Source organism: Chiloscyllium plagiosum, unplaced genomic scaffold (genome assembly GCF_037043375.1).
Source record: "Chiloscyllium plagiosum isolate Xiang-an unplaced genomic scaffold, Cpla_swu_hap1 HiC_scaffold_19, whole genome shotgun sequence".
NCBI classification, from domain to species: Eukaryota; Metazoa; Chordata; class Chondrichthyes; order Orectolobiformes; family Hemiscylliidae; genus Chiloscyllium; species Chiloscyllium plagiosum.
The window spans coordinates 28,880,391-28,905,538 of record NW_028270157.1 but is presented as its reverse complement, the minus strand read 5'-3'; the positions used below and the strand labels follow the sequence as shown (position 1 = coordinate 28,905,538).

The following is a 25,148-nucleotide window of genomic DNA, read 5'->3' as shown; positions in this document are numbered from 1 at the left end:
TCTTAACGGCATCAAAATGTTCCTCGGGAACTGACACCTTCTGAGTGATTTTTGTTGAGGAATCTCAAACAGGAAATTTGTATGTCATCTTAACAGGTAATGCACATGAAAGGCAAAATAAGGATCTAAAGTATTCTACAACTTTTGAAATAATTTGTACTGAATACTAATAGTATACCCAATAATGTTAAATAAACGAGATGTAATTCACAGTGAGCACACTTCAAGTGGTTAAGATCAATTCAGTGAAAATTGATTGTGGATTTCTTTTACTTAAAAAATGCTGTCAATGTACAGACTTTTTGTGTTTCATATAGTGTACCTCTGCAGCAACTTTAAGCAAAGATATTGATCCAGTCACTTTAATTTTGTCCATTGAAGTAGTGGTTAGATGAATATATTGTAGTTTAGAATGGATTGCTCCTCATAGCTAAAATTTGAATTTGTCTATCATTCGGAGTGGATATCCCAAAACATTTCTCAGAAGGCTATAAAAAACAAGGATGGAGCCAGAAAGGGAAATTTTAAAAAAGATTGACTAAACATTTGGTAAGTGTTGGAGAGAGATGTCAAACAGCAGTCTCAAGAAGTCCAGTCGATCTTTATTCAAGCTGTTTAACCACACATGCAGGAAAGGTCAGAGACTGCTAGGAATCTGGCTTTCACGTGGGGCACAATCACCCTCTTAATAATAGTTCAGATCAGAAGATAAAACAATGACGCTGTGATTTCACCAGTGGGATACAGCATTTTTATACGTTTTGCATTACAATAATTACATGCAACATTTTTATTGTTCCTTCCCTCATAATCTATACATCCTATCCTGTGAAACACCTGCTCAATGATGGACAGTCCTATGGACAGCCCTAGGTTCCCCATGACCTCATGATGTTTACTGGATATCATATCATCAGACCTTAGAATATTACAATGTATCCCATTAATTAGACATTTCCCAGACTTGCTCATCTCCTAAGGACTGTTCAAATTCTGTTATTCATTATATTTGTTGCTATCCCAATCAAATGTTCTTGCGCATATTGTATTAGTCACTGCCCTATTCAAGGGATACAAAGGGAGGTTGGTTCTTACTATTTGCTGTGAGATTCATAATAATAGTTCTAATACAAAGTTAGTTATATGTGGAGTTTGTACTATCAATTCCAGTAAAGCTATATGGTTACACCTAATGTTAGGATTCTTTGATTAATAAGCCTTATCACTTGTTTCTGTTGTTGTGGGGTCATTATTTTCTTTTTAATTAATGCTTGCTACAAACTTCAGGTTGTCCATTCTCTCACATCTCTTATCAAACTATTTCCCACAGACATTTGCAGCTGTTGTCTTTACAGAACTCCCCGTATATTAATTTGTAAGATTCTTTGTTCAAAGTGCACCCTCTTATTTTGGGATTACTTCTTCTCAAAACTACTATGTGCTAACTTATGACCTGGCTTTAATGCTGAATCAGGCAAGCTAATTCTGGTACTGCAGATGTATTTATGCCAATGGGTGACCATATAGTGCCACTTCTGACCAGGGGATGCCCCAACAGTAAGAGAGAGAGAGAGAGAGAGAGTTTTTTAAACATAGATAAGTATGGGGCAAGTGTTTCTGAGACTAGGATTGAACAGCTGAAGGTGGTACCCTGTGGTGGGATAAAAAGGGAAGACAATCAAAGACCTGGAATAAAGCAAAATAACAAAATACCCTTGAAGTGTCGTAAGGTTTGAGAAACTTGCAGAGAGATGTGCTAGAGCCAATTCTTGGAGACACTTAGAAGGATACGTGAATTTTGAGTTTGCGGCAGATTTAGCTTAACCAGATTTGGGATATGGCCAGTGAGAAGCTGAGAGTTTATGGAAGGAGGAGGATAGGAGACCCAAGAAGAACAGCATTGAAATGGTGAATTGAGGAAGCAGTACAAGTATGGAGAGAACTATCCTTGTGGTCAAGGTCATTTCAGAGAGAGCCAGCAATGGATGCTGGTGACAGATAGGAAACTGGGTTTAAAATACCGCTCAGTGTATCAAATAGAAAGGCAAAGTTGAAAGTGATCAGCCTGAGAGGTGGAAAATATGTATTGTACGCCTTTAATGAAACACAAGGAATGTGTGGTTTTGATTGTTTCCACTTCAGAGGTCAGATTATTTTCAAACATTTTTCAAATTTATCTGCACTGAGCTTATTGAACTTGCACATTTCTCTTGTACAGAATCTGTTGTACCAAGCAGTGGCACATTTCATGTGAAGCTACCAAAGAGGAGTGGTGTGGAGCTTGGCATCACCATCAGCTGTGAGTACTTGTGTGAACAATTATATTGAACAAGAACTCTCTACAGATAATGCCATGCATTACCATTTATGCTGTACTGTTCTGAACATTAAAATTCTTCCAAAGCCACTTATGAGGCTAGCAATCCTGATTATGTACACTGTTATGAAATGATCTTCACAGCCAGCCAGTATTTTTGAGCATGTGACTTGTCACAGATAAAGTTGGTTTCCTGCAAGTTTGGCTGTCAGACTGCTACATCTAGATTCTGTGACTCTGGGTTTAGGACTCACTTCCATGAGTCCATATTTGAAGCATTTACAGACATTGGTTGAAATTGGCAAAAGCTGAGCTTTGATGTCTGTGTTATTGAAGAACTCGTCCATATTTACTGGGAAAAGAACTCTTGTGCAATATTTGCAACAGAATTGTCAATTAAATTTTCAAAAACATCTTCCAACTTTACTGAAAAAATTGATCTCCACTGTCTAAGTCACTTAGAGAGGATGCAGTCTTCCAGAAAATGCATGCGCTTTGGGCAAAAGGTTCAAAACGTACTTCGAGAGCTAACATTGGAAAGTACCTTAGAAAAAGACTGTGTTGCTTTCTTAAAGAACAATAATGGACTTCTTCCTCTTTTCATTTTCATGTTTATGTTGGTTGTGTTGATGTCTTCTGATTTTAATTTCTTTGTGATGGTACACTAGTTTTTCATTATTACTGCTACACAAATAGAGTAATTGAAACTAGCATTGTTGTAGAATGCTCTGTTAACCTTCATGAAGCTGCACATAGATTAGCTTTCACAAGAGGAAAGAACATTCATCAGCTTTGAAGTTAACATTGAATTAGAATGTATATATACCTATAAAACATAGTTCCAGAAAATACTTGGATTTATTACCATTTTATTTAAATGAATCCATTATAACATTGTTTTTCAAATACCAGTGGTTTTTCAGTATAGAACACAATTTGCTGAAATAAAAGACGTACTTTTTAGATTAGATTAGATTCCCTACAGTGTGGAAACAGGCTGTTCGGCCCAACGAGTCCACACCGACCCGCCGAAGCATAACCCACCCAGACCCATTCACCTACACCTAACACTATGGGCAATTTAGCATGGCCAATTCACCTAACCTGCACATTTTTTGATTTTGGGAGGAAACCAGAGCACCTGGAGAAAACCCATGCAGACACGGGAAGAATGTGCAAACTCCACACACAGGCGGGAATTGAACCCGGGTCTCTGGCGCTGTGAGGCAGCAGTGCTAACCACTGTGCTGACCTGCTGCCCATTTTTTTTTTTAACTCACACACTTGGAAACCTTTTGAAGCTTTTGTCATGCACTTTTCAGGATAGATGCAGAAAAACATTTTTTAAATGGAACAATAATTTGTGCTGCATCAGAAACAGGGTGTTGATTGATTGGAAAGTGGACTGTCATGAATATACCACTGAAGAGTTATCCCACATCGTTAAATTCGAAAGACAAGTCAACTCTGATTGGATGAGATGTGCCATAGGAAATCCACCAGCTATTTGTGATATCTCCAAAGTTTTATTGAATTGAGAAGACATAATGATAAAGCATTCATTTTGCCTGCAGAGGGTCTTTTTGATTTGATTTGAATTTGTTATTGTCACATATACTGAAATATGGTGAAAAGTATTGTATTGCATGCTAACCAGGCAAATCACACCTAACCTAAGTACATCGGGCTAATAGAACAATGCAGAACATACAATATACAAGAGGTCCTTTCATAAGCCTAATAACAGTAGGGGAAAAGAAACTGTTTTTCAATTTGTTGCTACATGTTTTCAAACCTTTGTATCTTCTGCCCGACAGAAGAGAGTGGAAGAGAGAATAACTGGGGTGGGAGGGATCTTTGATTACGTTGGCTGTTTTCAAAAGGCAGCAGGAAGTGTAGACTGTGTCAATAGAAGGAACACTGGTTTTCATGATGGATGGGGCTGCATTCACAACTCTCAATAATTTCTTGCGGTCTTGAGCAAAGCAGTTGCCAAATCAAGCTATGTGCTTCCAGATAGGATACTTTCTGTGGTGCGTCCATAAAAATTGGTAAGGGTCATAATGGATATGCCACATTTCCTTAGCCTTCTGAGGAAGTGCTTTCTTAACCGTAGCATCAACATGGATGGACCAGGATAGATCGTTGGTGATACTTACACCTAGGAACTTTAAGCTCTCGATTACCTCCACCTTAGCACCATTAATACTGACAGGAGGGTGCCTTGAGCTCTGCTCCCTGAAGTGAATGCCAGCTCTTATGTTTTCCTGACATTGAGGAAGAGCTTGTTACCACTAAGTGCTCTATCTCCTTTCTGTTCACACTCTTATCGTCATTTGAGACCTGCCCCACTACACTGGTGTCATTAGCAAATTTGCAAATGGAGTGAGAGCCAAATTTAGCCACACAAATGTATAAGGAGTATAATAGAGAACGGAGTACACAGCCTTGCGGGGCACCAGTGTTGAGGGTTATCGTGGGCAAGGTATTGTCATCTGTCCTTGCTGATTGCAGTCTGTGGGTCAGAAAAGCAAGGATCCAGTTGCAGAATAGGGAGCAACGTACTAGGTCCTGGAATTTGGAGATGAATTTTATTGAATTATGGTGTTGAAGGCAGAGCTAAAGTCAATAAGCAGGAGTCTGACGTAATTGTCCTTGTTATCCACATGTTTAAGGGATGAATGTAGGGCCGTAAAAATTTTTGTGAATACCTCCTCAAGCTGATCCATATAGGATCTGAGCACATGACCAGGGACTCCAACTGGGCCAGTTGTCTTGCATGAGTTCACCCTCAGAAAACTGATTTGACGTCTGTGATGGTGTCTGTGGGTACAGGTCCACCCAAGGCTGTCGAAGCGATGGCATCATTTCACTGAGCTTCTGCTCAAAACGAGCATAGAATATATTGAGCTCATTGGGGAGGAATACATTGTTGTCAGCAATTCTAATTGACTTTGCTTTGTGGCCCATTATATCATGTAAGCCTTGCCACAGTCAACGTGTGTTCATGAGATTAGTCTGGGGCTCTAGTTTTATCAGGAAATGTCCCTTGTTGTCCCTGTTGGACTTGACCCTAATATATAAATATGTTGCTTCTAGCAAACATAAATAAACAACTGCAAGTTCAGCTGATGATCTTAAATTAAATGTTGGTGTGATTTTGGCACACTTGGAATTGTTCACTAAGTACTGGCCAATCACAGAATTGCACTAATAAAAGCTTTGGTGTAATTGTTACATGGTGGACCCTGTTTCTCAAGCAGTATGAACTCTGTTTACTTTGAAATCTGATATTCTTGCATCTGTCCAGATAAATACAGATAACATGTTTCAGGATCATTCTTATTTTGGCAAAATGCACCACCTGTTCAAAACCAGACATATTTCTGTAAAATCTCCAATTCCCATGCATTTTATAAATGTTCGAGATGATATTTCTAACTGTTGCTATCAGTATCACAATACTGAGAGGAGATTCCCTTCCATAAGATTAGCTAAACTAGATTTTACTGCCATACCCTTAATACCTCTTCTGAGCAGCTTCTAATGCAACTAATTAAGGAGACTGTATATTTACACAGTATCCAAGATGTGCTCTTATTAATACCTTGGATGACTGTAGCAAATTATCCCTATTTTTATATTCCACTCCACTTAAAGTAGTCACAGTTCTATTTTCCTTCCTAGTTGTTGTACCTGCATGCTAGCTTTTAAGTAATTCATGACCCAGGGCAAACAGATTGCCCTGTACCTCAGAATTCTGCAATCTTTCTCTATTTACATAAAATCCTGCTTTTCCAACTTCTCTGATTGTTGAATTTTGACTATTTCTATCAAATCTCCTCAACCTTCTCTTCAAGGAGAACAACGCCAGCTTCTATAACCCATGCAAGTTCAGTTTCTCATCTCTGGAACCATTGATGTAAATCTTTTCTGCACATTTTAAATTCCTGCCTAAAACATTGTACCTAGAACTTCATGCAATTGTCCAAGTAAGGCTGAATCAATGTTGTGTGCAAGTCTGTAATAATGTCCTTGCAATAAATTTGTCAAACCATATTTTCCTGTGTCTAAAATTCTACCTTTGGAATGTGGCCGATAACATTGGGAGGTGATCCAAGAATGTTATTATTTTATGAACTATGGTAGCATCAAATGTATAAGTGTCTGAGCCTAAAGAAGGGAAATAGGAGAGCTTTGGCTCATTCTAAAACTAGAACCAAGCAAACACTAAAAAAAAATGATTGAAGCAGATGCCAGAATTACCCATTCATTTTGAAATGCAGATGAATGTAACTAGTATGTTACATGCACGACCACTGAGGAATGAACAATTATGAGAATTTCACATTAATTTTATTATGCCATTGAGCCCACTTGAATCAATGGTTAACTAACCTGATGTTTTTTTCTCTGGGGGATATCCAATTAAATTTCTTGAAATAATTTTCCTGAAATGATGACCCAAATGAAATGGAGTCAGTGAAATTTTTAGAGCTGGACAACATGCATTCAGAATTAATTTATTGAACCAAAAAGCAGCTCAAATTGAACTACTTGATTTAGTTTGCTAATCTGCAGAATAATTTAGCTTTCCATTTTATATTCTATTCTCTGAGGTTCACATTCCCATGGCATGAAGTATGCTTCATATTAAAAATGAAAATGTAATCCTTGTCTTGGTGCATTATTAAGCAATGCAATGCAGAGATGAAAATCCAAATCAACAGTTGGACCAAAAATGATTACTGTCAGTTTCTTCGATCAGATGAGGGAAAGTAAGACCGAGTTTGTTGAACACTGTAATGTGCTTTGCTGTCTATGCTCCCAAGTGAATAATGACCATCAGCAAGAGTCAACAAATTCAAGATAAGGAAATGAGAAATTTGAGGCAAAGGGACATAATAAACAGAAATTTGTATCTAAATGTATTTGTCAAGCCACATTCAAATCAGGCAAAGATTTGTTCAGGCTCTGTCCTAATTATTGTATTCAAACTGACTGGATTAATGTGTCAATTAAGCAGACCCAGGGTAATCATTGTGAAGATGATATACATGCAGTAAATCTCAAATGTTATATGAAACTAAATATTTGGTCACTGATAAGCTACTGATGTTTTCAGTACTTGATGACTGGAGACCAACAGTTCTAAATCTTACTCTTCCTATATTTAGGCAAGCTCTGGGTGCTGCTTTCTCTTACCTTTATAATGAATTGTTTTCTTCTTTCTCAAATATTGAAAGCAAACAACCAATTATTAATGTTCCTAGTACATGAATGATTTCCTGAAAAAGAGAGAATGGTGGGCGGCACGGTGGCACAGTGGTTAGCACTGCTGCCTCACAGCGCCAGAGACCCGGGTTCAATTCCCACCTCAGGCGACTGACTGTGTGGAGTTTGCACATTCTCCCAGTGTCTGCGTGGGTTTCCTCCGGGTGCTCCAGTTTTCTCCCACAGTCCAAAGGTGTGCAGGTCAGGTGAATTGGCCATGCTAAATTGCCCGTAGTGTTAGGTAAGGGGTAAATGTAGGGGTATGGGTGGGTTGCGCTTCGGCGGGTCGGTGTGGACTTGTTGGGCCGAAGGGCCTGTTTCCACACTAATGTAATCTAATCTAAAAAAATCTAATCAAACCAGCCTGTTGGTACTTATTTTGGCAGCACGGTGGCTCAGTGGTTGGCAATGCTGAATCACAGTGCCAGGGACCTCGGTTCAATTCCAGCCCCTGGTGACTGTCTGTCTATGTGGAGTTTGTACATTGTTTTCTCTGGGTGTTCTGGTTTCCTCCCACATGATCCACAGGTGTGCAGGTTAGGTGGATTTGCCATGCTAAATTGCCCATAATGTGCAGGCTTGGTGGATTAGGCATGGGGGTGCAGGTTATAGGGTAAGGGTTTGGGTCTGGCTGGGATGCTCTTCAGAGGGTCAGTGCAAACTCTGGCCTGCTTCCATGCTGTACGGATTCTACCATTTTATTTAAGATTAATATGTGCTACTTTAAAGATGGTTAATATGCAAGAGCTGTAGAAATTGTAAAAAAAAAACTGCTTTAAATTATAGAATGGAAACAAATGTCAGTCAGTTATGGATGGATATTAACCAAACTATTTAACTTTGAGATCAATAACAGAAAATTGTTATCTTAAAGCCACTGGAACATATGAAACCGTTATTAAAACATGTATTATGGCACACTGTGACAGTATTCCCAATTGGTTAATCATGAACAAAAAACTGAAAGAGCTGTGGATACTGGCAATCAGAAACAAAAACAAAAACAGAAATTGCTGGGGAAACTCTGGTCTGGCAGCATCTGTGGAGAGAAATCAGAGATAACATTTCAGGCCCAGCAACCCTTCTTCAGAACATAAGATATTTTGTTGCTTGGGCCTAAGCTACCCTCCTCAATGGGTGTGATCAGAAAGGTCTCACAGAGTGTACTCATCCATACAATCCTGATTTAGTGAGAACTTCCACTTCCATATAGTCGATATCCTAAGAAATTTTACAGCATGTTGAATGCAGCATAACTCTGTTTTAGCAGTATACTAATGTTATAATTACGGCTAAGCGCCCTCATGGAAAAGCTCATTTTATCATTTTTTTTACTCAGTAGCTGATCCACTCAGTTAAAATCAGTGGTAATAACATCATAACATGGTAGAACCTTGCATTCAGTTTATGTGAGAGAAGCTTGGGTCAGAAACAACTATCATAAAGTGAGTATTTACAAAGGATGGAGGCAGAGTCGGCTGGAGTGGACTGGAAAAATACTTTAGCAGCAAAGACAGTTGAGAGAATAATGGGGATCCAGGAAATGGTAGAGCAATTGAATAAATACTTTGCTTCAGTCTTCATGGTAGAAGACACTAATAGCATTCCATAAATATAAAATAATCAAGAGATAAAGGGTGGAGAGGAAATTAATGTTGCTCTGGTCCTACCAGACCTTAGGGCTATCCTCTCCATTAGAGAGAGAGAGAGAACTGATGGTGGTTTAACCTGGGGATCACCATGCCTCAGGCAAGGGGAGTGGTTGAGAAGGAGAGTCTTTCATGGTAACCTCAGTCAGTGTGGAAATTGAATTCAGTGTGTCATTCTGCATTGCGAACCAAATGTTTTATTAGCTTCTCTCTTAATATGAGCATAATTTATTTCACAATCTGAAAATTTAAATTATAAGCCAAGGATTTTAAGTTTTTAATTGTCTGGCTTCCCAAGTGTGTGAATGGTTTGATTTGATTGGTTGCCTGCTTATTTGTTGACAACTCTACTGCTACATTTCCTTTGAGGAGACGCTAGATTTAAACTACAGTCTGTAAAGGGGAAATTCCTCTCTCAGGGATTTTAGAGCCTTTCTGGGCAGCTTTCTTCAAGGTCAACGGCAAACTCAATCTTATTGTTACTGCCTGCCAAAGTCTAGGTACATATCTCCAACCTACCATTGGAAAAGAACTATGTTGAAGTTGTGTTATGGCTCAGGGATGCCTGTCTGGTTCCCTAACCTCCTTTTCATGTGGTTTTAGCACTAATTATAATGTAGCTCAGCAAAACTCATTCAGTAGTGCAATTCATGGCTCATTAATTAAGCAGTTTGATTTTCAATGACTTACTTTGTTAATAACTTGCCAATAACAAATTAATGTACCTTGTGGAGAGCACCTGCTTTTCACAAGCCAATATATGCCAAGTATCTTACTCTGGAGTGAATTTGAAAAGGCATCAACTTTAGGCTGCACAGGCAGAATTCCTTCAGGTCATCATGAATTCACTTTTTAACCATCTTTAAATTATTATAATTAAAGCAAAGCTGATCGTCCCTCTGATGCTCCTTTTCCATTAGCGTTGGAAAGAATTTGAAACTGGGGATAGTTAATTATTAATAGTGTTTTATATTGCTTTCATGTTAGCTGATAATTTTCATCTTGAGTAATAAGGGTGTCACTCATCTCTGTAGTTGAACAACACAAATGATCAGCAAAGTCTACCTCCAGTTAGAGATAACGTTCATTAATCAGGTAATGCTGGTAGCTAAAGTGTATTCCAACATTTTTAGACTTCCTCCCTCTGACTAATGATCTTGAAATGGCGAGGAAGATGTGCTTCAGAGAGACTATTGTGCCAAACATCATCTTAATATTACAAACTTTCTTTCTGACTTTGTTGTATTTTTAGTCAACCTGTTCAGGTATGCCATGAACCATCTCTGGAGCAGGTGGGACTTTAATCTGGACTTCCTGATCCAGAGCTAGGGAAACTACAACTGTACTACAACAGCCCTTCCTTGCTACTGCTTATGTCATTTCCCACAGCCACTTCCTGTCCCTCATCACTCCTGTCAGTGATCTATACTGATTCCTGGTGGCCACAATGCTTCACATTTGAAGTTCTCATTCTCCATCCCTTCCTCATTGTATCTGAAACACATCTTCTTGCCATTTCAAGAACCTTAGTCACAGGGAGGAAGTCAGCCACGAGAGTATTGGAATCAAAACATTTCAAAGCATCTGAAGGGGCTAAAGAAGTATTAAAATTTTGTTCTTGGAGGCTCATTTTGATTTTTCTATGTCCGAGTCTGTAATCTGAATAAACAATTCAACCAGGCATGATCTGGTCTTGAAAAATTGAAGGAACATTCATGTCTAACGACAAAGCTTCATCCTTCATCCAGACACCCACCATCCTCTGATTTTTTTTTAAAAAATGATTTTCTTCTTGTGCCCTCTAATCCTTCTCCCACTAAATTATCATGAAGAGTTAAACAAATTCTCTGGAATTTAGTGGTTTAAGGGTTGATTTTTATCAAAGTTTTCACATTATTGAGGGGAACAGATCAGGTAGATTAAAGACAAAGTATTTCCACCTGGTTGGGAAGTCTAAGGTTAGGAAATCTGGTCTAAAACAGAGCTAGACATTTCAAGATTTAAATTAGGAAATACTCCGACATGCAGAAGTGCAATAGAAGTTTGGAACTTCCTGCAGAAATGGAAGCTGATGCTCAATCAATTATTCATTTTAAATTGGAAGTTGGTAAATTTTAGTTAACCAAAGCTGCTTTGGGATAGGATGCATAGACAAGTATATAGAGTTGCACCACATATTGGCCATGATCTCATTACACAACAAAACAGGCTTTGACAACTAAATGGTTTACTTTCTGTTCCTATGTCTTGTTTCACATCAATCATAAACTTTCTTGTGCTTATTGTTCTTGAATCATATCAGTGTTGTGAAATTTTCCTGACAGTATGAAACATGGTCTACTCTGCTGCAGTATTGTAATTCTACATTCTCGGGTACAAATAGCTTACCAATGTAAATGTAATTCAACTTGTACAAGTCAGCCTACTATGAATTACTACTGGTTTACTACTTCATTTTTAGAGAAGTGCATCTTATCATCTTTACAGGTGTGCTGGTATCATGTTTACATTACTGGGCTAGTAAGTGTGATGATACTGCTCCTTTAACAAGATTATGTTGTCCTTGTTTTTTTTTTCAGGAGATCATAAAAACACAAGTTCTGAAAAATCTGGAGTTGAAGGGTTTTCGGTCCAATTTAATTATAGCTAACAAATACTGCCTCAGGCAAAAGGCTTTCAAGTTTTAAAACAAGCACTTGTACTTGTTTTAAAGGGGAATGGCCTGTTCTCCCAGCTCAGCTTTACTATGGTTTAGTTTGGTCTGGCCTGTCACTGAAAGCAGTCAGGCAGCTGTAAAAGCTGCTGAACCCGAAACAGCAGGTCCCGGCTGCTCCTCCTCACTCCCTGACATCTCTCCTTTTAGACCCTGTGTTTGATTTTACCTTTGTGCCAAGGGTTTATGGGGATTGTTGCGAGTATTTGGAACAACATCTTTAAGCTGGGATGATCTGTTGGGTTTCGGATAGATTAAGTTCTTCAGTATTCTGTTCTTTTCTGTTTGTGTTTCATTTGGTAAACTTGTAAATAAATTCTGCTTTGTTTAAAACTAAGTGGTTTGACCAGCTGCTTCTGGAATATCTGTGTTACACCTGTTTAAAACAACTAGCAAAAAGCTAGGGTCTGGGCTATTTTCTTGAATTGTTTGAGGGGGTCTGGCCTGATCCATAACATAAGCCATGGATCTGAGGTGAAATCTCATTATGGCAGCTGTAGAATTTAAGGGCAAAGAATCAAATGAGTCTAGCAGAGAAAAACTTAAATTATTATAAATACTCATCTGGTTCATTAATACCCTTTAGGGATGCAAATCTATCATCCTTGACCACTCTGAGCAATAAATGACCTCCTTTCCATGATGCTGTGGTTGACTCTTAGCCACTGCCTTGCTTAGCTCAGTAAAACCACTCAGCCTGTTTTCATGAAGGTAACACACCATCACCACCTTGAAGGCAATTAGGAACAGATAGAAAATTGCCAGTAGTATGCATGTCCCTTGAATGGATTTTAAACAGTGTTATAATTTGTGCATATTACATGCAGGGATTGCATTGGCAACACAGAAGTCCCCTAAGCCAGCTAGTATAAGCCTGAATCATTACTGCTGACGCCTGCTATGTATTTTCCTGGTTTGGTTTCCTAATTACCCACTGACAGATTTGAAGTTGAAATGACATTTGAAAGTCCTGAGTTTCTTTAAAATATTGAGGTTCAGAGGTTTCTCACCTTCGTGTGAATTCAATGCAGACAAATAAAATTGCAACAGGAGAGTTAAATTCCCACAGCTCAGTAGTTGGCCCTTTAAAATTAAGTTCTGATTCTCATTTTTAAAATAAAGTAAAATACTGATGAATTTCACATCTCCAACACACTGTGATTCATTTGGACTGATCAGCATATTTAAAATGGCTGGTGTTTTCCATAAATATTGTGTGTTTCAATTTACATGTTGCTGCGCAGATAAAGCACACATGCTGTTATAGTTCATATATTAATGATACTGAATCACAGATGAAAGCTAATGTAGCATTTATGAAACCTGACTTGGAATAACTTCTGACAGAAATCATTAAGGCATAAATATTAAGCATGTGTGTCGGTTCTAGATTGTTAACAAATTTTATAATATTAGATCTTGAACACATGTAAAGGAAAAAGATTGGTTTTGAAATGGTTAGATGATTGGATTTAATTGAAATCTGAAAATGTGAACCTTGTACAATGTATAAATGTCACCTTAAACCCTGAGATTACAGACCGGAATTTTGTTTGGTATAAATAAAATCTCCGCTACAATCAAACATGGCTAGGAGGCACAGCTAACATCTGTACTGACTTTAAGGTTGCTCAACATTGTTGCATTGAAGCCATTGAGCTATTTTTGCTTGCTGTGATTGATGGTTAAATAGTCGGTTCGTCAAAATCTCAACTCTGACCTAGCCCACATGGTGTGTACATGGTGCATGAGTAGCTTTTGGTAAACTGTGCTCCCCATATTTAACCTGCCACGACTCCAGCAACACGCAGCCGCCCACCTGCCTTGGCAGTCTGAGATCTAATGAAACTGGAAAAGTCATGAATTGATAATGGCATTGGTGTCACTTATTAATTATCACTCCTAGGATTGAAAAGTCTGAAAAGTTTGCCTAAACCTAGCATCAAAAACTGGGAGCAACCATCTTTGGGTCAACAGAGTGAAGAGATGCAGAAGATTTTTAAAAATCCAATCTAATCCCTGGTCCCTGACTTGCGACTGGATCTCCTGTCATGTATCAGATGTTATTGTTGATGTAGGGTTTCGTAATTGCAAATAGAATCAGATACCCAAAGGTTCTATAGGCCGGTGAGTCTCACTTCTGTTGTGGGCAAAGTCTTAGAGAGAATTGTAAGGGATAGGATTTATGCACATCTGGATAGGAATAATGTGATCAAGGATAGTCAGCATGGTTTTGTGAAGGGCAGGTCGTGCCTCACAAACCTTATTGAATTCTTTGAAAAGGTGACGAAGGAGGTTGATGAGGGGAAAGCGGTAGATGTGGTATATATGGATTTTAGTAAGGCGTTTGATAAGGTTCCCCATGGTAGGCTACTGCAGAAAATACGGAGATATGGCATTGAGGGTGAGTTGGAGGTTTGGATTAGGAATTGGCTGGATGGAAGAAGACAGAGGGTAGTAGTTGATGGCAAAGTTTCTTCATGGAGTACCGTCACTAGCGGTGTTCCGCAAGGATCTGTTTTGGGACCATTGCTGTTTGTCATTTTTATAAATGACCTGGAAGAGGGGTTAGAAGGTTGGGTGAGCAAGTTTGCAGATGATACGAAAGTCGGTGGAGTTGTTGACAGTGAGGAAGGATGTGGCAGATTACAGCAGGATATAGAGAAGCTGCAGAGCTGGGCAGAAAGGTGGCAAATGGAATTCAATGTAGCTAAGTGTGAGGTGATTCACTTTGGGAAGAATAACAAAAAGATGGGGTACTGGGCTAATGGTCGGATACTTGGTAGTGTGGATGAGCAGAGGGATCTTGGTGTCCATGTACACAGATCTCTGAAAGTTGCCACCCAGGTAAATAGTGCAGTGAGGAAGGCATATGGCGTACTGGCTTTTATTGGTAGAGGAATTGAGTTCCAGAGTCCTGAGGTCATGATGCAGTTGTATAAGACTCTGGTGCGGCCGCATCTGGAATATTGTGTGCAGTTTTGGTCGCCATACTATAGGAAGGATGTGGAGGCACTGGAACGGGTGCAGAGGAGGTTTACCAGGATGTTGCCTGGTATGGAAGGAAGATCGTATGAGGAAAGACTGAGACACTTGGGGCTGTTTTCATTAGAGAAAAGAAGGTTTAGGGGTGACTTGATTGAGGTGTACAAGATGATTAGGGGGTTAGATAGGGTTGACAGTGTGAACCTTTTCCCGCGTATGGAGTCGGGTATTACAAGGGGGCATAGCTTTAAATTAAGGGGGGGTAGATATAGGACTGAAGTTAGGGGTAGGTTCTTCACTCAGCGAGTCGTAAGTTCATGGAATGCCCTGCCAGTAGCAGTGGTGGACTCTCCCTCTTTATGGGCATTTAAGTGGGCATTGGATAGGTATATGGAGGATAGTGGGTTAGTATAGGTTAGGTGGGCTTGGATCGGCGCAACATCGAGGGCCAAAGGGCCTGTACTGCGCTGTATTCTTCTATGTTCTATGTTCTATGTTCTACTGGCTGTTCCAAATTATCATCCTGCAGCTGATTCAGTCCTATCCACTAGTGGATGGTGGCACAGTGGTTAGCACTGCTGCCTCGCAGCGCCAGAGACCCGGGTTCAATTCCCGCCTCAGGCGACTGACTGTGTGGAGTTTGCACGTTCTCCCCGTGTCTGCGTGGGTTTCCTCCGGGTGCTCCGGTTTCCTCCCACAGTCCAAAGGTGTGCAGGTCAGGTGAATTGGCCATGCTAAATTGCCCGTAGTGTTAGGTAAGGGGTAAATGTAGGGGTATGGGTGGGTTACGCTTCGGCGGGTCGGTGTGGACTTGTTGGGCCGAAGGGCCTGTTTCCACACTGTAAAGTAATCTAATCACTACTGTCATACTTGGATAGTTCCATCACAGAAGCTGAATGTTTCTTTCATGACAGGACAGAACAGGATAAGCTACTAATTTGGGTGTGATTCGAGGTAGAAAAATATACTGAGAGAAGAGCGGACATCCAAAGATTAAAAAGTTGTGAAATGTACTTGTGGCGGAGGGTGGAGCAGGTCACTTGGAGAAAACATGAACAAAGAAAACATTCTCAAGTTGGTGACAGAGAAAAGGTGATTCTTGTATATCATCAACAAATCAAGGTTGGGGTTGATCAGGGTTAAGGCATTAGAACCTGCGGAAGGAGTTGATTATTGATTATTAGAGGGACGCAGGTGAAGAGAAAGAGATTGCTGATGTGAGACAGGTCAGGATTGGAGGCTTCTATGAGAAACTAATGAGGGAAGCATGAGACTTGGAAAAGTGGAGAAATGTGCAGAAAGCCTGCTATCCAGCAGGTCCCTGCACCACGATTTATGACTGGTATACCTTTGCCATTTTTCGTCTGGGCTGACATTAAGATCTTTGGCATAATGTCAACAGCAGTTACCATCTCTGCAGTTGATCCTCAAGACTACTGAATGTGAATGTTTGTGGTGGAGGGTTAGGATAGCAGTGGATGTTCTTTTCTGTACCGAGGTATCCTTTTCACTTGACGAATAATTACACGGTGCTCAATCATCTCACAGGGTTAACAGTCTCTCCACACTTGCATTGCTCTGGAATTTTGCTGTGTAAACCTCTGATATGCTCTCCCCTGAGCTTCTGTAGGTGTTTAACTGTCTCCTTGAACTATCAACTAGCATTCAATCGATAAATCAATTCTGTAGGTCAGCACTCAGTAGTGTGTAGAATTCACTGCTGCAGCTGAAAAGGATTGACAAACAGAGGGTATTGCCCAAGAAACATTCAGCAATTGAAATATTTTCCAATCACCTTGTACACAAACATCATTACATACCTCTGGACCAGGTGGGACTTGAACTTGGGCCTCATAGCTCAGAGATAGAGACACCACTATTACACCACAAGAGCCCCACAGTCAACAATTGGGAGCTAATTCCTAAATAGTGCACAGCTGATCATTTCTAGGTTATGCTAGAACCCTGGAGTTCATTTGTGTCTATGTATAACGTTCTGGCCAATTTGTTTAATAGAGTTCTTAGTTTTTGCTGAGTGACCACATTTCTGATTTGTTAGGTAATGGACAGTAATTCCATTCGTTATGCACAAAAGAGCATCACACTTATTTGTGGTGTTGTTAATGCAGGTTTATCAATTAATGTTTGAATTTAATACAAAGAAATTTTTGTTTGGTAAGCAATATTGATGTCCATTTTGTAGAGGTGACCTATTCCTTGCATGTGAACAAAGAATTGAGTGCTTTTATATCAGATGCATAATAGAATCTTAAGTAAACTTCTGAGATTCAGGATTTTTGAAACTAACTATGGAAAACTGAATGCACATAAACCGTTTCCTTTGAGTGATTTGTTAGAAACTGCTACTCTGTACAGGAATGAAATGTGTGCATAGAGAAATATTTCCATCTAAACAACTCATCGTCTCATTTTTTTTGTTCTGATTAAGTGAATTTTATTTAAAACGGAAGCTTTTTATTTTAATAAAAGATTACTCATTTTCTGGGATGTGGGTATTACTGTCAAGGCCAGCATATGTTGCCAACTAATTGCCCATCAATTGAGTGGCCTGCTGGGCCATGTCAAATAGAAGGCAGTTAAAAATCAATCATTCTGTAGTAGGCCTGCAATCGTGTCAGATAGATACATCCTTATCAGATTGGTGAACCAGATATGTTTTCATGACAATTGAGACTCGTTCTTATGTTCCAGTTTTGTTAATTGAGCTTAAATTCCACCAGCTGCCATGGTGGGAATTGAACCCCTGTCCCCAGGTGCCTATGGATCACTAGTCCAGTGATATGTTACCACTACACTACCATCTCCCATAGTACTTTTATTGCAAAGATCATGAGAACATAAGAAATAGGAGCAGGCAAAGGCTATCTGGCCCAACGTGCCTGCTATGCCATTCAATAAGATCATGGCTGATCTTTTTGTGGGCCCAGCTCCATGAGGCACTTCACTGGAGTATTATTCATTTTGCCTGCACTCCACTACTTCATCTCTCCATTTCTGGTGATACTAACTCATGCTGAGATATAATTCTCCAGTAACTGATCATTTTATACTATCTAAGTCAGTTGTCTATTTTTAGTGTGAGCTTAACCAGTGAGTGCTGCAATGCAATTCAGTTGTGTGTTCATTGTAGCCAAACCCTATCTTTGCCCAAATTATATGCACGTGCACTTTCTGTGAATATTGCTGAATATTGATTAAAAGTAGAGACTTTCTAGCTTCCTTCAACTTCTCCTGCTCCTGACATACAAGGAGCAATAATCCTGGCTGAATTTGCCCAATTCCAAACAGATTGGGAATCTGGTTTACACTTATGCAAGTGAGCAACAATGAGTGAATAAAGTAATGAAAATGTTTGGGAGCCAGATTTGTTTCACAACACCTGAAAAGCCTCAACAATAAATTACACTGGCCGGATATGATGTATCATTTTGGTTCTTAAGCCATTGTAATATTTCCATTGGCTGACGTCAAATTAAATGGCCTTTTAATTGTTTAATTTTGAGAAAACTTAGATTGCAGTAATCTTTCTTGAGTTTGATCAGCCTTCTTTGGGCAAGACTGTGGTCACTTCCCCAAAAAATGTTAAATTATTTTGACAATCCTTCCATTCTCTTTCATTTAATTCTTCCTCCATCACTGTGAAAGCACAGCACACTCTAGTGTTCAGTTACCCATGTGCACATGTCTGAAGGTTTTGTTATAAAACTAAACAGTAACTATTAGTGAACAAACAAAACTTCTTTGTTTTGGAAAACTGTTGCATAACTTAAAAATCCATTTCTATCCTCACAGCACCTGCCAGCAGAAAACCAGGAGATCCACTCATTATTTCAGACATTAAGAAAGGAAGTGTTGCACACAGGTGAGCTTTGTTACTTTGTAAGTACTTTAAAATAAAATGGGTCATCAAATGCATTGAGTTATCTATTCATAAAAGGACCAAATGCAAAATAAGATGTATGTAAATGAGACTAATGATAAGTCCTATACAGTTGTGCCACAGCTTGGATGAAGTTCATTTACATTTTGGCCAAACATAGGAATAACAAATTACCTTGCAGTTAAAGAGGTTTCAGTTTTCCCACAATCTGTTGATATCTATAATGTGAGCATGATTTCAGTTACAATTTATTATAAGCTCTTCCTATCATCTGTCCATTCTTTCTGTGGGGAAAAAGTGAGGTTATGCACTTTGGCAGGATGAATAGAGGAGCCGTGTATTATTTAATTTGAGGGAAACTGCAGAAATCCACAGCATGGAGGTATTTAGGGGGTCCTCGTATAAATTACAAGAAGCTAGTTTCAAATTCTATAGGCAAATGGGAAGGCAAGTGGAATGTTGGCCTTAATTTTCATAAGACCATAAGAAATAAGCTTGGAAGTAAGGCCATTTGGCCCATCGAGTCCACTCCGCCATTCAATCATGGCTGATGGGCATTTCAACGCCACTTACCTGCACTCTCCCCATATCCCTTAATTCCTTGCGAGATTAAGAATTTATCAATCTCTGCCTTGAAGACATTTAACGTCCCAGCTGTGCTCAGTGGCAGTGAATTCCACAGGCCCACCACTCTCTGGCTGAAAAATGTCTCCTCACTTCCGTTCTAAAGTGACCCCCACTAATTTTAAGGCTGTGCTCACGAGTCCTAGTATCTCCGCCTCTCAGAAATTATTTCCCAGTGTCCACCCTTTCTAAGCCAAGCATTATCTTGTAAGTTTCTATAGATCTCCCCTCAACCTTCTAAACTCTAATGAATACAATTCCAGGATCTTCAGCCGTTCATCGTATGTTAAGCCTACCATTCCAGGGATCATCCGTGTGAATCTCTGCTTGACACGCTCCAGTACCAGTATGTCCTTCCTGATGTGTGGAGCCCAAAACTGGACACAGTATTCTAAATGCGGCCTAACCAGAGTTTTATAAAGTCTCAGTAGCACGTTGCTGCTTTTACATTCCAACCCTCTTGAGATAATTGACAACATTAAATTTGCTTTCTTAACCTGCAAGCCAACTTTTAGAGACTCCTGGCCTAGCACTCGCAGATCCATTTGTACTTTGGCTTTATGAATTTTCTCACCTTTTAGAAAATAGTCTGTCCCTGTACTCCTTTTTTTCCGAAGTGCAAGACCTCACATTTGCTCACGTTGAATTTCATCAGCCATTTCTTGGACCACTCTCCTAAACTGTCTAAATCTTTCTGCAGCCTCCCCACCTCCTCAGAACTACCTGCATGTCCACCTAACTTCATACCATCGGCGAACTTCGCCAGAATGCCCCCAGTCTCTTCATCTAGATCATTTATATATAAAGAGAACAGCTGGGCCCCAATACTGAACCCTGTGGGACACCACTTGTTACCAGCTGCCTTTCCACCTCTCTGTCTTCTGTCAGACAGCCAATCCTCAATCCATGTCAGTAGCTCACCTTGAACACCATGGGCCCTCACCTTACTCAGCAGCTTCCCGTGAGGCACCTTATCAAAGGCCTTTTGGAAGTCTAGGTAGATGACATCCACTGGGTTTCCCTGGTCCAACCTACTTGTTACCTCTTCAAAGAATTCTAACAGGTTTGTCAGGCATGACCTCCCCTTACTAAATCCATGCTGACTTGTTCTAATCCGATCATGCACTTCCAAGAATTTAGAAAGCTCATCATTAACAATGGAATGTAGAATTTTACCTACAACCAAGGTTAGGCTAATCGGCCTATAATTTTCCATCTTTTGTCTTGATCCTTTCTTGAACAAGGGGATTACAACAGTGATTTTCCAATCATCTGGGACTTTCCCTGACTCCAGTGATTTTTGAAAGATTACAACCAATGCCTCTGCTATTTCTTCAGTCACCTCCCTCAGAACTCTAGGATGTAGCCCATCCGGAACAGGAGATTTATCAGTTTTTAGACCTTTTTAGCTTATCAAGTACTTTCTTCTCTGTAATGGCCACCACACTCAACTCTGCCCCTCGACTTGTTGGGATATTACTCACATCTTCCAATGTGAAGACTGACACAAAGTATTTATTAATTTCTTCATATTTCTTTATCTCCCATCACTAGCCTTCCTGCATCAATTTGGAGCAACACGATCTCTACTTTTGCCTCTCATTTGTTTCTCATGTATTGAAAGAAACTTTTACCATCATTTCTAATATTACTGGCTAGCTTACCTTCATACTTGATCCTCTCCTTCCTTATTTGTCTCTTTGTTATCCTTTGTTTGTTTTTGTAGTCTTCCCAATCTTCTGATTTCCCAGTGCTCCTGGCCACTTTATTGGCGCTCTCTTTTTCTGTGATACATTTCCTTAGTTCCTTCGTCAGCCATGGTTGTCTAATTCCAATCCCCAACCGCCTGGGTAATCTTTCTTTTCTTTGGGACGTACCTCTGTACTGTGTCCTCAGTTACATCCAGAAACTCCTGCCATTGTTGCCCCACTGTCTTCCCCACTAGGCTCTGCTTCCAGTCGATTTTCGTCAGTTCACCATTACATCCGATTTTGCCTTCTCTCTTGAACTGCAAACTGAACTCTACTGTATTATGATCGCTGCCTCCTAAGTGTTCCCTGAATTTAATATCTTTTATAAAGTCTGGCTTGTTACATAGCACTAAGTCCAGAATAACCTGCTCCCTTGTGAGCTCCATCACAAGCTGTTCCAAAAAGCCATCCTGTAAGCATTCCATGAATTCCCTTTCTTTGGATCCACTGGCAACATAATTCACCCAGTCCATTTGCATATTGAAGTCCCCCATGATCACCGTGACCTGATTTTTCTGACATGCCCTATCTATTTCCTGGTACATCTTGCGCCCCTGGTCCTGACCACTGCTGGGAGGTCTGTACATAACTCCCATTATGGGTTTTTTTTTGCCTTTGTGGTTCCTCAACTCCACCCACACAGTCTCCACATCATCTGACCCTATATCATTTAATGCCATAGATTTCAAAGGGAATGGAGTATAAAAACATGTAAAAGTGAGGACTGCATCTGCTGGAGATGTTTCAGGCAAAAGCCCTTCATCAGGAATCAAAAACCTTGATGAAGGGCTTTTGCCCAAAACACCGATTCTCCTGCTCCTTGGATGCTACCTGACCTGCTGTGATTTTCCAGCACCACACTCTTGACTATAAAACATGGAACTCTCGCTAAAACTATATAAGGCAATAGTCAGATCACAGCTGGAACACTGTGGTTAGTGTTGAGCCTTTCTCTAGGGAAAGACATACTGGCATTGGAGGCAGTCCGGAGAAGGTATCACTATGGTGGAAGATTGGGCAGAGAATTGGCAAGTGGAGTTTAATTTGAACTGTGAACTGATGAACTTTGGGAGATAAAAGGCAAAACGAAAGTACATGGTTAATGGCAGAACCCTTTGGAGTATTGATATATAGAGGGATCCCTGATAGCTCACTGAAAATGGCAACACGAATAAGGTGGTAAAGAAGGCAAATGGTATTCTTGCCTTCATTGGTCAGGGTACTGAGTATAAAAGTTGGCAAGTCATGCTGCAGCTCCATAAGACTTCAGTTAGGCAACGTTTCGAATCTGGTCCCCACACTATAGTAAGAATGCAGAGGCTTTGGAAAGGTTGCAAATAAGGTTTACCACCTTGTTGTCTGGATTGGAGTGTATTGGCTGCAAGGAGAGGTGTTACAAACTTGGATTATTTTCACTAGAGGATTGGAGGCAGAGAGGCGACCTGACAGAAGTGCGTAGAATTGAGAAGCGTGGATAGGGTGGATATTCGGAGTTTTTTTCCAAGGGTGGAAAAGTCTAACACCAGGGGGCACAGGTTTAAGGTTAAAGGAAGAATGTTTAAGGGAGGTCTGCAAAGCAAGTTTTTTTAAGCATAGAATAGTAGATCCTTGGAACATGCTGCCAGGGGAGGTGGTTGAGCAGATGTATTAGCATATTTGAGGCATTTAGACAGACATACAAACAGGAAAGGGATAGAGTAATATAGATCACTTGCATGCACATGAGATTAGTTTGGAACGGCATCATGATTAGAACAGACTTGATGGGCCGAAGGGCCTGTTCCTGTGTTGTACTGTTCTGTGTTCGATGTTCTAGATTGACCCCCAGCACAGAGGGATTTACTTACATGGAAAGGTTGCATAGTTTGGGCCTATCATCGACAAATTTAGAAGAATGAGAGGCAACTTCATTGAAGCATATACAATTCTTAGGGGACTTGACAGAGAAGCTATGGAAAGGCTGTTTTCCCCTGGGGACAGGCTAGGACTAGGGAGCATAGTCTCAGAGTAAGGGGTCACCCATCTGAGAGAGACAGGAGGGGGAATTTATTATTTCAGAGTGCAGCAAATTTGTGGAATTCTTAATCACATGGACTGTTGAGGTTGGATTTTTATGTCTACTCAGCTTTTCGTGAGTACACCTTCAAAGTTTACAGCTAATGTCAAATTGGCAAGTATGATTGTTACAGAGATAGACATTAGCAACATTAAATAAACAAGATCCTTTGCCTGGGGTGGGAGAGTCCAGAACTAGAGGGCATTGGTTTAGGGTGAGAGTGGAAGAATTTAAAAGGGAACTAAGGGGCAACTTTTCATGTAGAGGGTGGTGCATGTATGGAATGAGATGCCAGAGGAAGTGGTGGAGGCTGGTACAATTACAACAGATTTAAAAGGATGGGTATATGAATAGGAAAGGTTTAGAGAGGTGTGGGCCAAGTTCTGGCAAATGGGATTAGATTAATTGAGTTAAAAATTACACAACACCAGCTTATAGTCCCAACAGGCTTGTTTGGAAACACTAGCTTTTGGAGTGCTTCATCAGGTGATTGTGGAGAATAAGATTGGAAGACCCAGAACTTCTAGCAAAAGTTTACAGTGTGATATAACTGAAATTATATATTGAAAAAGACCTGAATTGTTTGTTAAGTCTCTCATCTTTTAGCTGACCATGTTGGTTTTAGTTCTTTCATATGTAAATCGCAAAACTTTTTTAAATTCTCAAGTGAACATTAACAATTGGTGTCATTTCAGCCCAGATAAGGTATTGAAGTTGTTAACTCCCTGCGAGGCTGTCTGTGCCACAATGGTCAGACTGGTTCTCATCTAAAAGACAGATTTACAGAATCTTATGTGGATTCATGCAGTTTTTGAGCAAAGTAAAATGTACTTCTGCAAGTGCAAATTCACACCACAAACGTATATATGTATATGTGCATGTGGATGTGTGTCGAGGTGGTGGGGGGGGGGGGGATGTATGACATGAAAGAAGATGAAATATTATTTCCTATAATTGTCTGTTCAATCATTCCTCCTACATACAAGTGCTCTTCTCCAGAAAAGAGTAGGTTGAGTGAGGGGTAATTTTATGGAGTCTTCAGATTATGAAAGTTTGATGGGCAAAGTGTGGGAATGGTGCTGCAGCTCTGTACTGGTGACAATTCCAAAAGTAGGGAATTTGTAATAATAATCATGTGAGCATAGGACCATGTGGAATGGCTTATGACAGGAGAGGAACCTGGAGGTGACAATATTTCCAAAACATTTCCTGTTCAGTGATCTCATTACCCTAAAGTTCCAGCCTTTTGGAAGAATCATGGGCACAAGGCTGCAGTTGTTCAAGGAGAAAGCTCTCCACCATCAACTCAGGGATGTTAGGGACAGGCAATGATTAAGACACACTTGTTTAAAATAAATCATTCATTAATCCTTTAAGAGTATGCTTTCCTTTGATCCAGCTTATAAGCACAAATGTCTGAAGTCTGAATGTTTCAATATCTAGCCCACAGATCCTCAATTATTTATTGTATTTAAGTCATTTCTACTGATGCCTTCAACCACTGACTTTTGATCAGATATTTTTCTATAAACCATGGCAGTGCTAGAGCTACCCATTATGTGAGATTTGACAGCAAGTGTCAGCAGTTAATTTGAAGACCGACTTTAATCCTGTTCATGATTCAATGTGCGCGCAAATATTTTCAGGTACAAGTCACTGACTAGCAAAAGAAGCTGGATTCACAGCTGATATTCCACCTCTGTGCCTGTGAAAATCAGCTAGTTTCTTATGGGCAGGTAATTGAAAATTAGACTTTCTAGCCCATTTGGCTTGGTGGTACATTGGGCAATACTTTTGGTATCAAGGGAGCTTATCATCACCTCTTCAACTTTCTAATACTCATTATAGGTACTTACCTCTGTCAAGTGATTTTAATTT

At 39.9% G+C, this 25,148-nt stretch overlaps 1 protein-coding gene across 7 annotated transcripts in view; it reads left to right on the top strand.

Annotated features, from left to right (window-relative positions):
* grip1 (glutamate receptor interacting protein 1) overlaps positions 1-25,148 on the top strand; it is a 459,039-nt gene that overhangs the window by 385,634 nt on the left and 48,257 nt on the right. For all 7 annotated transcript variants that reach the window (XM_043709637.2, XM_087997173.1, XM_043709639.2 and 4 more), the window contains 2 exons: positions 2,219-2,299; positions 18,752-18,821. In XM_043709637.2, coding sequence (XP_043565572.2) covers positions 2,219-2,299; positions 18,752-18,821 — 151 coding nt within the window. The remainder of the gene's footprint in view (positions 1-2,218; positions 2,300-18,751; positions 18,822-25,148) is intronic.